Genomic DNA, 13,678 nt, shown 5'->3' on the forward strand with positions numbered 1-13,678 from the left:
CAAATTTCTACTTAAATGTCTACTTATTTTATAACATTATCAGGTCATTTTTATTTTATTTTTATAATTTATTTACTTATTAATTATTCTAATTTAATTATTATCTCTTTTCTATGTAAATTAAATAAATCATAAATCATATGAATTTCATAGAATACAAACAAAAGTAAAAATCAATAGTAAATGATATCTTGCAATTTTTTTGGTATATGTCATGACCTAGCTAATAATCAAATAAATACAATAGATAAATTTATACTACCTTGTTATTAACTTGATATCTCACCTTAACTAATGTAATCAAATTTTAAATGATCTTTGTTACTAATCATCATGTTAGATTCTATAAGAGAACTTATGCAATCTATTCTATCTATGTATCTACTTTGCCAATAGATGACAAGTTCATAGAAAAGCCAAGAGATTAGAAAAACTAGCTTACAATTTTTATATGATTTTTACAATTTTTATTTTGAGTTTTGAGTATCTATAGACACCAAAGGAGATTGTTATGACCATTGTCATATTTGTATTAAAGAGATGCAATAAATTATTCAAATTATAATGCAATGTCTTAATCAAATGCCTAATAACATGATTAAAGTGGATTATTACAAGTTCTGTCCTTCCTCACAATCTTAAATGAAATAATACATAGAATCTCTAATTTGTCATTTTAAACTTTATACATAAGGTTTTGAATACCAACTTCTTCTTCATATATTGCAATAGAAGTATTTGAAGGAGAATTTGGTGTATTTTTAATCAATAATAGAACCAATTGTCCTTGTTATTGTAAATTAAGAGCACCTAGTTTTGCTTATTTACAAAGGCTCAATTTTATGTCTAAACATCATATGCTAGCAAATGTTGTTATCATAATTAGTATTTAAGATATTATTTTTGTAAAAGTATATAGGAAAACAATACTACAAAAACTTTTAATGTCACAAATATATATATATATATATATATATATGCACTCATATGCCACTAGCTATTTTATCAAGCTAGAAGAAAGCAAAAAATAAAAAGTTATAAATTCAAATTACTTTAAAGATATTTTTAATTATTTTATTTAAATTATATTTTTATTAAAAATACATATATATTTTTAATATTTTAAAAATAGATTCCAAATAAAATGTTACAAATAGAACCTATAAATTTTTGAAATATGCATATGTACATATTTATCTCCTACATTTGTACTATAAATTTTTGAGTTAATAATTTTTTTTTTAAATATAAAATTCATACATAAATTCAATGATTTATAAAAAATTGTACCAAAAACTAATATTGAATGTATAACAGGGTATAGATAAAATAACTATATAGATAATTAAAACCATGGAAGTTTTTAGAATTGAGGTTAGGTTAGTGGACCAAGTAGAACACATCGTAGAACATTCTAGAAAGGGTTTAGGGCATTTATTTAGGTGGAGTCCACCATAAAAACTTTTAGAAAAAGAGTTTAAGGCGGTTATTTAGGTAGGATCCACTACCTAAGAACATTCTAGAAAGTCTAAGGTAGTAGGACAAGGAATAAATAGGACTAGCCAGGGCCTTTCGGGGCATCTGGTTAAGTATGGTTTTGGATCTTTTCTCTTAGTAAAGTTTGGTTATGCATCTTTTTGTTTAGATCTATTCTATTCTATTTCTGTTTGCTCAGTTTTGTTTTTCATGTCTTATTTTGTTTAATTTCGTTCAATTTTGTTCTAGTCTATTTTATCCTATTTTGTGAGATGGCATTATGTTGTTGTGGATTGGAAGGATCTTGGTTTTTTTGAGATAGTCTATTCCTATTTCAAAATGACTTATAGAAGATCACACAAGGAATCTATAAGTCATTCACATCATATCCTATTTTTGACACTTTTTTTGTAAATTCTATTTTCTTATATAAGTATGGATCCTAGTCTCTCCTCCCTCACCAACCCACCTACCTCCTAAATGCTCTTCTTAGATGATTATTTACAAAGATGTTCATTGATATAATATTCTCTAATAAAAAGGCATTTAGAGTCTTATCAAAGCAATGAACTAGAATCTAGTTTTTCCAAATTTAAGCAATTTTTTAAAGTATATTGCAAAGTGACATCAATTTAAAGGGAATCTACTATCCTCTAATTAAGTTATATAAATTCTCCTTTAAACTTTGCCTTTAATTCAAAAAAAAAAAAAAAAAAAAAAAAAAAAAAAAATCTATAAGAAATTATTATAAAATTTACTTGATTTATAAATCAATTAAGATTTACATTTAATACATTTTTTTTTTTTTTTTCTATCTATAAGTTATATTATATTTAAAAGTGAAGGTGAGAGGCCACAACTTTTAAAACTTTTGATTGGTTGCGATTTAAAAGTCTCAGTTAGTTGGCTTTGTTCTTATAAAAATCATTCTAAAAGTCTTAAGAGTAAAAGTGAGATGAAATGTATTTTTCTCCTACATGGCATGAATACAGTTATCTTTAAAAATTTGCAATATGTCCACTTCAAGAAGTGATTTTTACAAAAATGCAAGAAGTGTAAAGAAATGATTTAATTCATATCATGCCCTATTCTTCCTTTACCCTATCTCCAAAAACCAAAATTTCCAAAAGAGAGTTTCTCTTTACCAAGTGAAGGACCTTGGTAATTATTTTTGTACCATGACATTTTTAAGTTAATTTTTAGGTATAAAGACCCATTTAGAGATAAATGAGAAATGTGAGTGTCCTGGCATGTCATGCAGAAGCTATTTCGCACACCAATAGCTTCTGCATGACATGCCAGGACATGTCATGCAGAAGGCAGACTTGACTAGCAAATTCCTCCCGGTAGAGTAGCTCAAAGGCCTTGTTATCTGGTCCACTGCTATTAATCCCAGGTAAGTGGAGTTGATAGATCTCTGCTCAGGAACAAACAAATAGCAGGTATCCACTTGATATAAATGTCTACAATATTCACAAATTCTTAGCTATTATTAACTGTTCGGCTAGGCAAAATCGGAGCATAAGAGGCCAGAGAACTAGCCATAAACCTAGAAGCTAAGATTCACAGCGAAAAAAAATTGGTGCTAACGTGATGTGATAATCGCCTCTGCAAGAAAAGCTTTCCATTTCAAGAGTCTAACTCATAAATTACAGGCCTCTTTGAGGCAGTCGTTGAGTCCTTTACTGAGCACAACTGCAGATAAATGAACTAATACCAAACCATAAGCCCAGCTAGACATCCTGACACTCCAAAATGTTCACCACTTTTGGTGATTATGAAATCTCAGTGAACATGGCACTCACAAGCACCAACATCCTCCAGAACACTGGGTGCTACCTCATCACAAACTTTTCAGTTTTCGATCTTCAGTAATGTAACCTAAATCACCTTAGTACTCTCAACTTTGCCAGCGGACATCTTAGGTGGTTATAATAACAGCTACAAGAAACATAGTGCAGCCATAGCATTACTAGACTGCACTCCATTACCGAGAAGAGCTTTGAACAGAGTCGGAAGGATTTAGTTGCCCTCGCCGCTCCAGCTCAGCAATCACTGCGGGTTGTTCCTTCTTGCGCTGTTTAACTATTGATTGTAGTGACATTACTCCAACTTTTTCAAAAGCAACCTGATCCCACCCAACGAAAAAAAGAAAAGAGAAAAGCAATCTGAGAACTTTTCTCTTGCACCTTTGAAAAGAAAAAAATCTCCAAGTACTAGGAACCTTATAACTGGATGAGCAACTCGCAACATAACAGCAGGGAACATATTTTTATACCTTGAGCAATTCATCTGGGTCGTAAGCACCGTGAGTAGCATCGTGCAGAATCTTCATCACCTCACCCACATGCTTTGCCGCAAATAATTCTTCCTCTCTCATCTGCATACTAACCAATAACAGACATCAGCCAAATACGATTATTTAACAAGCTTCTATCAATTAATGTGCAACTAGCAAAAAAAACCCCAGGCAAGGTGACCATCACACCTTGAAAATGGCCAATGCCACTATAAATAAAATGCTTGCGCCTTCGTTGAATAGGACGTCCCAAACGCGCATTGTAGTCTGTCGCACAAGGCATAGATGAACTATCAAGTGCATAAAGCAGAGAGGAGATAAATAATGAAATGTTTCAAAGAAGAAAACATGAAGCTCAAGAATGTCCAGATACTGTGCACGGGAATATCAAAGACAATCGGGGCAACACACCTCTGATGGGAGGCTCTTAGCAAAGAGACAGAGGAACCATTCAGTCGTGACCAAAGAAACATCGAACTCAATCTCCTCTAGTCGCACAGCCAACCTGCAGGTTACCACAACACAGTTAATTTTAAACAAATCATTGTGCGTGTCGACAGGTGAAATTTTATTGTTAATAATTTTAAGAAAATTTAAAAACAGAGAAAGATGATAAAGAGGGTGCAAAATGGGACCTTGGGAGCTTCTTCCTCAGTAGATCTTTAAAGACCCTTTGTTCGACATGGCATCCATACAGGTTCTCTGAATAGCAGTCATCAAACAACACATTCTCCACCAGTACTGCCAACATCCAAAAGGCATCTTCTTCTTTTTTCATTACTAGCAGTAACATTGCTGCCACGAAATTCATGCCCTGAACACCCCAGTGATGTTGCTGTCAGTCCACGAGAGGTGGAAAAATTATATCAAAGAATTCCGCACAATGAGGACCAGTAACGCAATTTTACCACAGGAAGAGTACATGATACAAATAAAAGACGGTCTTCAAAATTGAACCCAACCAATCTTCGTTCCTTCATGAAGCCACGAGCTTTAATACAAGTAGAGCGATACAACGCATACTTACTTGACAATATCCAACACGGGAATCACGGAAAGAATACGCCACAAGTATTCGCCTCAGAGCAGCTCGTCCATCAGCAGAGTCGATCCAAGGGTGAGTCGGGAAAGTGCGTCCCAAATCCTGTATTTAGAGGAACACAATATACAAAGACGAATGTGTCAAACAACTGCACTTTGATACTGGTTATCTAAGCATGACTCGCATGTAATCGGGTTGTAACGGACCAAAAGTGCTCTCGAAGGTGGTAAGGATAGTTACATGGTCGATTTGCCTCGTGGCAGGAGTTTCTCGCCCTTCTACTGCTGCCAACAAATCACTGTAATAACTCTCTGGTGCAGATGACCTCCTTTTATTTGCTCCTGAGACTGCACTCCACACTCGTGGTCTGAGTAGCGGAGGAATTCCACTCCTTATCAACTTCTTCAGCTGCAATGTGCTTGTCATAGTTACTAACGACAGAGACGAAACGAAATATCCTTCAGCTTGAGCAAATATCTCTGGCTGCAAGTACCAGCCCGCACCATTCTTGGCTTCCATGGCCCACCATACCCGACCCTGCTCCTTTACCCTCTCTTTCACCTGATGTATAATGGATGCCTCTTCTCGGGAAACTTCAAGGTTGAACGAGTAGACATCTTGCATCTTCACCTTTGTTGGTTTTCTCGGACGAGATGACCTTACATTTCGCTTAGTGTCAATTCTATCTTGCATTTCTCCTCTTTCTACGCCCCATGCTGTAGTAGGCGGAGGTTCGACAGGCGGCTCTGTGTTCAGAGCAGAATACATAGCGGCTAACTCGCTGAGCAACTTAATTCGTTGTTTTGAGACGGATCTTAGAATGGTTTTCTGAAGGCTCTATCTTGGTGATAACCCTGCTGATCGTAAAGGTCTTCTTCATTGAAAGAAACTTCGCAACTTCACTCTTATACCATCGCAAACTAGCCTTGAAACTTTGATAAAAGTCTAACAACGAACCACAGGTAGGATGAGATCCCTCGCTACTTGCACAAATTCTTCAGCGAATGTAGGTTATGAATCCCTTGACGGTAACAGGTAGGCAGGAGAGTAGAAGTTTCAATGGAAGCTTTAAATTTACTGAATAAGCATATGCGCATCCCACGAGGACATTCTGCACACCCTAGATACTGCGAAAACAAAGTGCTTGTCCAAAGCCGTCCCGCTAAACGCTATAGTGTCAGAAGTGTAGTATCATTCTTTGGCACATCTTCGGACCTGCACATCCCAGAATGTGCACTATTTTCTACCAGAATGTCGGTCATCGCCATCGTGCTGAGAGTCTCTGAACCAAATAATTGCTTCATAAATGCAGCTCTGTGTGAACATGTAATCCGAAACTCAATCTTGCCCGAGTGATTAAAGCATGGTCCCTTCAACTGTACCATTCCAGCAATGCCAAAAAAAAGAAAGAAAGCATAGATCGTTATTTATTGATCTGAAAGAGACCCCGAGAAGTACACCAGACGCGGGCAAAGCAGCCTCAAACGATAGAACTAACCACAAACCACTCCAACGTGGCAAAAAAAAAAAGCAAAAATCACGAAAGCATTGACAGCTAGAAGGCAGCACACACTTAGCCCCACAAATGAGTACCACACCGACCGGAAACTACATGCGCAAAAGATTCCTTAATCGTTCAAATCTAAGACAAGAGCTGCCAACCATCGCTATCAAGACCACACAATCTACCAACGGAATCTGTCAAACCCTAACCAGAACATCCCAAAGTTTACCGCTCCCACAAAACATCAAAATTAAATAAATAAATAAATAAATAAATAAAGAGTAAAAAGACCCCATACCTGTTCTCAAATGTCTCAATACAAAACTTAACGCTATTCAACCAAGATTAACCGTCTATTCATTGCTTGCTCCTCAGGACATTTATCAACGTCGAAACGCGCAACTCCATCCACATCTACCCCACCATCACCAAACAACCGAGCAGCTTCACCAACACTCCCGTTTCAGAAAAAAAAGAAAACCACTATCTCGTTGATCTCAAAGCCCGTAACCCAACTGAATCGGCTTCCACACACTGATCCTAGACACGGACCCATAAACTACAACCTCCCGAAGAGAATGGCACGGCGGGCGCATCTCCGATCTCGAGCAAGCCGACAGGCCATTTTCCACTAGTGGGACGGCACAAGTGACAGGGATTATGAGAAGGCCCACTCTGGATGGATGAAAGGAAGAATCGCAACGTCGCTCTCGCACTCCACGCACATCATCCTCATCATGGAGGAGGCGTGACGACAGGGGAAATGCAGGGAGAATCCGCCATAGCCGCTACTGAGGCATTTCTAAAGAAAGAGACGGCGATTTCTTGCTGCTTCGGCAGCAGTAAGATCTCTCTCCTAAAACCAGCCTCCCGAAATAAGACCAACACTCGTCTCGTCACGGAGCCAGATGCAATTCGACCTGATCACAAGATCCACCGCTTTGCGCCTGTGTCCGGAGCCGCTGCCACAGCGTGGCCCTGTATCGGCCATTCTCGGCCACTCTCCGCCTCAATCAGACCAACACCCTCCACCGCGTCAGACCGAATTTCATCCAAAAAATACCCATCCATGTCACGTTCATTCATAACTTATATTCATTTGTATCATTCCCTTCTCCGTTCATCCGCTCGGCCTCCTCCGCATTCATCCCCGTTGCCCCGCTGTAGTCTACGTGTCACTTGCTCCTACACGTCATCGTATAAAAGACTTGGAAACCTCGATTGTATTTGGAACGTAGTACAAATTAATCCAAATACAGTAGAACCTATGTAATTGCATAGAGCTAGGACCAGGAGGTGGGTATGCATTTAACCAGGTTATACATAAACAACACAGGTTATGCGTTAAGTATTAACTATGGGCCCGAGGTCAGCCCGGCAGATTCTCACGCATTCCGAGAGGTTATGCATTTACACAATATGCAATTGGATAGTTTGTACTGTATTCAATTTCTTGTGATGTGAATAGAGAAAAACTAGTCGTGAAGTGCTTGAGTTTGTAATTAACCTTGTCCAAAATAGTTTGAGTTTTTATTTTTTATTTTTAACATAACTATAAATTGGTGGATTGGCAAAGAAGGTTTGGTCACTGTTTACATCAACAAAAAGGAAAAGTGAGAAGTTTTTCTAATTGTCTCTTTTGTTTTTTCTAAGGGTGCAAGTTAGCAACTTTGTGAAATATAATGTTTATTTGGTGCTATTTTGAAGGTAGTTGACTTGGCCATATGCAAGTATATAATAAGATACTCATATGTGGTTGAAGCAATGGATGACTTAGTTGTATGCAACTAGGCAATAATGTGACAATTTGGGTATACAAAATCATATAATTTATTATTATTTGTAGTTTTCATTATCACTACTATATATAAAGTTTAAATTTGGTTTAAATAGTTAGAACCAAAAGTTTAGTACGGATCTCAATATGTGCTTTTCTAACTATCGTAATCAAGATATTCTCAATTATAATCTTTATAGGATAATAGATAGATTTTAATTTTTAATTTTAATAATCTTATATATATATATATATATATATATATTCTAAAAACTTAAGATTATGATTGGTTTTTCTATTAATACTTGTATTACCAAAATAAAAATATATGGTAATATGTATGTATTAAATATAATTTATATCTTATTAAAGATGTGGTATATTTAAATAAAGGGTATCACTAGGTAGACACTCTTCATTTGCTATGTAGGCACTTCCTTGTGCCATGCTCCCTACATACACGAAATAAATGTCTTATTTATATTTAAAATATTTAGGATGAATTTATAAAAAAACATATTTGTATACATTAGATTGTAGTTTTTATTTTATAATATTTTTAAAAAAATCTATATTATATTTCAAGTAATTCTTCATTTTACTTTAAAAAACTTGTTAATTTCATTTGGAGAATCTTTTATTATAAATTTATCTGAAAACTTTTTAATACACATAAGAGCTTTACTATGTATATGTAGGGGTATATGGCATGAGGTGGGGGGAGGGGGTGTTCATGCAATAAAAGGGGGTGACAATTTAACAGCTCCCTAAAATAATTACAAATTCAAACTTACATTTTATTTCATTTAGGTGATATGTTATTTTTTTTATTGGTTTATTACGTTTAGTGAGAAAATACTTTTAATTAGTATGTATTAAACTTAAATGAAAATTATTTATCTATATATATATATATATATATATATATATAATATACTTTATGCTTAAAATTATAAGATTTTTTTTTGAAGATATGCCTACACAACGCTGATTTATTAAAAATAGGGAAAATAAATTTTTAATCTCCAAAATAGTCTTTGTGATAGGACTGTGGAGTTTAATATAAAAGTGCAGCTTTGAAATGGAGGTTTGAGGTGGGAGCCTTTGGCACGGGTCTGAATGAGGGAATCGAGGGGTAATCCCTTCAATGTGGATCCTATGGCATGGAGAGTAGATGAGGGCTTAAGGAAGACAATGCTTTTTGAAAGAAAATTTTGTGAACTTAAAGATATTGTTATATCAAAACATTGGCTTTTTATTTAAGAAATATTGGATAAAGGCCTGACAAATTTTCAATACGTATATCGAAATAAACCAGTAAATTTTGAATTATATATATATATATAAGAAAATTTATTGGATTCTATCTACATGGGCTCTTGGCAATTCCTAACATATTAGAAGTTTTTAATTGTTCAATGTTACTTTCTTTCATACATAAATTTTTTTTTTTTTAAAGCATACTCATTTGATTTTAAAATCATGAATCGTTAAAAAGGAAACAGTTTTTTTTTAATATACAATTTAAAGCAAAGAACATATATATATATATATATATATATGTAAATTTCTTCTTTTTTGTAGATTTAAGTGGCTGATTTTTATGACTATAACATCATCAAATTGCATTTGTTGCACGAATTTGTACCAGTTATTTTATATATATATATATATATATATATATATAATTCTCCTGTAAAAAAATAAAACAATTATATTCACATAGTCATATTTAATAATTCATTTAGTTACAAAAACACCACAGATTTTTTGTAATTTTGATCAATAATAGGTATTTTAAAAAAGTATGTATATCTTTTTTTTATGTTGTAAGACATATGTAAGATGATGTGCACATAGGATTTATCACCTTCTGGTGTTTTAAATTTAAAATAAAATATATGTACACACACAATTGCATAAATTGTTTTATTTTATATATATATATATATATATATATATATATATTAAGAAGCATAATTATATTATTATTATATGTATAGTTTAAATTTATAGAATTACTTAAAAAATTAATATCATTGTATTATTCATATGTATATATACATATTTCTTTCAATTACACACAATTACATTTTATATGATTTATATGATAAAAATTATAATAGTAATTTTTCATAAAATTTATATTTTTATTTAATTAAAAGTTATCAAGTTCCATAGATTTATTTTTGGAATTTTATTTATTTTAAACAACAATAATTTTAAATTTTTACTTATTTTAATTCAATTTGGATATTTTATTAAAATATTAATATAAAATTTTATGTAATCTTCTGAAATAAATTAGATTTCATTTTTTGACTTTGGACTAGAATGCAATTAAAATCCACAAATTATATTATTTTCAGTATTATTTTTATTATTTTATTTTATGTTCAATCGACGTGTCAGGCTCGTTGAGATCGTCGATCGGGACGCCGATTCCATTTTTCTCCCATTCGGGCCCTCGAACCTCATGCGCCTCGGGTGTTGCTCCGCCATCACGAGACTCACAAGCTCTCTCTTCATACACAAATTAATGCACATCATGCAACAACGCTCCGAAGGGGCGAGCGAAAACCCAGCTTGGATAATTCGTGCTCCATCACGGACCACCAGCCCCTTTCCGTCAATTTCCGAGAGGAGGCATTGTGGCACCGATTTGTAATGAGTTAGTGAAATAGTCATGGCGACGGCGATGACCGGGCTTCTCGCCTCGTCTTCGCTCGCCTCGTCTTCGCTCGCCTCTGAATGCAGGTTCTTGAGGCATTCCTTGGTTATGTCCTGCCAACACAAGCTGCAGCAACAGCCGAGAAATTTTGGTTTGAAGGAAAATTGTGCTCAGTCGCTCAGGGGAGGTATTCGCATGTCACCGCAGCAGGGGCGCGGGTCTGTTGGTACGTCGTGCTGCTTCGTCTGTATTGCGAAAGTTGGTATTTGGGTGGGTCGTAATTCATGTTCGTGTAGAATGTGAGGCATGAGAGCGTCAGAACGAGGGAGAAGGCTGTTGCATGTAAGATTGACACTCGGTGCCTAATTGGGTCCGCTGCTAGGATGTCCCACGAAGTGTCTTTGAAATGCCCTATACTCCGATTGTTACTGTACTCTTGTCGTGCCTTTGCTGCTGAACCTGCATACCATATTCCTACTTCGATTTGACGTATTGGTCTAGTGTTGTATTAACCCTAAAGCGCAGAAAATTCGTTGAAGTGTAGGAGCTCGCTGAACTGACGGTTGGATGTTGTTGTAATGTGTCCATGGTCTTTCGAGCGAGTTCCTAATTGAATGATCGTTATTGTTGGATTAGGCTGTTCACTCACATTTTTCATTGAGCTATACAATGTAAATCGTTAGTCTGGCCTTTGCTACTGCTGCTCAAAGATTACCCTCTAGAGAGTTTGCGTGAGATTAAAAACCTGTTGTGTGTAGCGACTTCTCGGCGATTCTATTCTTCTCTGCATCATGAGAGCATCCGTGGAAGGAATTCATGATTTAATTAGCATTCGACTACGCAAGAGTAATCTGCTCTAAGTTTCCACTGAGCGTGCAGCATAATCTATTGCGGGCTGCTCGTTCTTGTGTTTGGCAGGTCACTCTGAGAGTAAGCTATTACTAGATGTCTTCTTTCTGGGAAAAGCACTCGTAGAAACTGCTACCGACCGCATCGGCAGTTTTGTGGGCGAGCTTCTGAGCGAAGTTGGACAACGGCAGGCTGAGCATCAAAGCCACATCCTAGAGTTTCAGGCAATCTTCAAACACCTTCATCTCTTTCGCTACCATCAAATCATATCTCACAGCGCCTCATTGAATTACAAGATTGGCACCTCTGCCCCTTTCTATCCCGAAATGTGCACTGTTAATGCAATGCATTCCAATCATCTATCTATCTATCTATCTATCTATATATATATATATATATATACGTGCACATTTCCATCAGACTGAATGTGCATATGTTCCCATAAGTTACTGACAGACCTCATGAACTGAGAACAGAACGAGGTGCAAGCGAGGGCCAAGACTGCAGAAGCAAGAGCAGTACAGAAAGCCTTGGCACAAGAGAATTTTATGGTCACAAGTGAGGATGCTATTGCAGTCTCTACGGTCACTAATGACGACGAGGCCAATGGAAGCCCAAATGCTGAAAGTACAAGCAGCGCTAGTGAAGGTGCCATAATGTGATCTTCATCCTCCTCTAAACCCTCCATCCTTGCAGTAGAGCTTTGTGGCTCATCGCAGATATGCGGCATTTTGTTGCAGACATATTTGAATTAGCTTGTAAGCCACACCTGCATGCTGTGAATTTATGGAAGAAGAAACTACTTGCACGAAAATCAGCACGACTTGATGTGTATTTGAAGCTTCTTTGTATGCAAGAACAAACTAAACAAGACCAAATTATAGTATTCGGTTTAGTTCAATTTTCTACATGCAGTATAATTTTTTACTTCATCAATGCCCTTGATCAGGATGCTTCATTAAGCGTTTAGTTTAGAGTGATAAAAACATATGTTTAAATATAAATTATAAATGTATATATCCATTTTAATATACATACGAGCAGAAAACTATGCAGTGGACCACACAAAGAACATTACAAAATTGCAGAGTTCCGAAAAACAAAACCTTACGACAACGAAATGAACATATTTTTGCAAAGTTGTCTATACCTAAGAAAAGTGATGAACAGATGATCTCTATTGAAAAGCATGCCACACTAATACATAGTTAAAATATGGACAATATTGACCCTCTCCTGTACTTCAACAAGCACATAAATTTCCACAACATGATTGGGAGCTCAACAACAGAGACCACATGCACGTGAAGCATAATTTTCAACTTATATTTGTACCTATTTCATAAACAAGCAGACCAAAGTTTATAAGGTTGATTCAGTAATGCTCGTCTTAGAATCACATAAATCATAACTGTACAAAATAACAATACCTAGTTAATCAATATGAATCTTTCACTGCATTCCAAAACAGAATTCAGAACAACAACAAAAAAAAAATAACTCCAAAAAACCAGCTCCATGACTTTCGTAAATTTCAAAAAACGTCATCAATATAAAAAACGAAAAAGGAGGGTTTCTACAACCAAAAGATAACTACCATCCGTAAAAAAACTACCAAAGCAATAAACTAATGGGCAACAAACAAAAGTAAACGTCTTCTACCTCCTACAACAGAAAACCCTAAACTAGCAAGACAAACAGAACCTAGAAAGACAACACCCCCACGAAAAAACAAGCTCTCTTACAAGCAGTTCATCAAACACATTCAACACGATGGAAAGATATCCAAGCAAGGTCATCTACCGCAAAACACTTCTCACAAAGTGGTGATGGTGAACTGGAACATGGTTTTCTGCTTCCTCTCATTCCGGCCGACGACGCCATCCTCGTTTTCGGCGTCCAAGGCCACGATGGCCGCCATGTTCCGAGATGCAATGCCCATCACGCGTTGGTTTTGCGGTCCGTGGCTACTGCTCAGTGGTGGGAGGCGAAGACGTATCACTTGCCAGGAACAACACCTGCGGACGCGACGAGAGAGGATTGAGGGCATGGCTTGGTGC

The 13,678-nt window shown here is 35.8% G+C and overlaps 2 protein-coding genes across 2 annotated transcripts; one reads left to right on the top strand and one right to left on the bottom strand.

Annotated features, from left to right (window-relative positions):
* Positions 1 to 3,070: 3,070 nt before the first annotated feature.
* Positions 3,071 to 7,259, bottom strand: LOC112282762 (uncharacterized). Its single transcript, XM_024520818.3, has 8 exons — positions 6,620 to 7,259; positions 5,058 to 6,193; positions 4,803 to 4,919; positions 4,411 to 4,589; positions 4,187 to 4,280; positions 3,965 to 4,042; positions 3,755 to 3,856; positions 3,071 to 3,604 (listed from the first exon to the last, which is right to left on the bottom strand). Exons 2-8 carry the CDS (start codon positions 5,583 to 5,585, stop codon positions 3,464 to 3,466), a joined length of 1,239 nt encoding a protein of 412 aa, XP_024376586.1. The 5' UTR covers positions 5,586 to 6,193; positions 6,620 to 7,259; the 3' UTR covers positions 3,071 to 3,463.
* A 3,384-nt stretch (positions 7,260 to 10,643) lies between these two features.
* Positions 10,644 to 12,432, top strand: LOC112282200 (uncharacterized). The gene is made up of 3 exons (XM_024519558.3): positions 10,644 to 10,995; positions 11,688 to 11,842; positions 12,095 to 12,432. The coding sequence occupies exons 1-3, from the start codon at positions 10,785 to 10,787 to the stop codon at positions 12,278 to 12,280; spliced, it is 552 nt and encodes a 183-aa protein (XP_024375326.1). The 5' UTR covers positions 10,644 to 10,784; the 3' UTR covers positions 12,281 to 12,432.
* Positions 12,433 to 13,678: the final 1,246 nt, after the last annotated feature.

The sequence above is a fragment of the Physcomitrium patens genome, chromosome 5, assembly GCF_059467195.1.
Source record: "Physcomitrium patens ecotype Gransden chromosome 5, ASM5946719v1, whole genome shotgun sequence".
Classification (NCBI taxonomy): Eukaryota; Viridiplantae; Streptophyta; class Bryopsida; order Funariales; family Funariaceae; genus Physcomitrium; species Physcomitrium patens.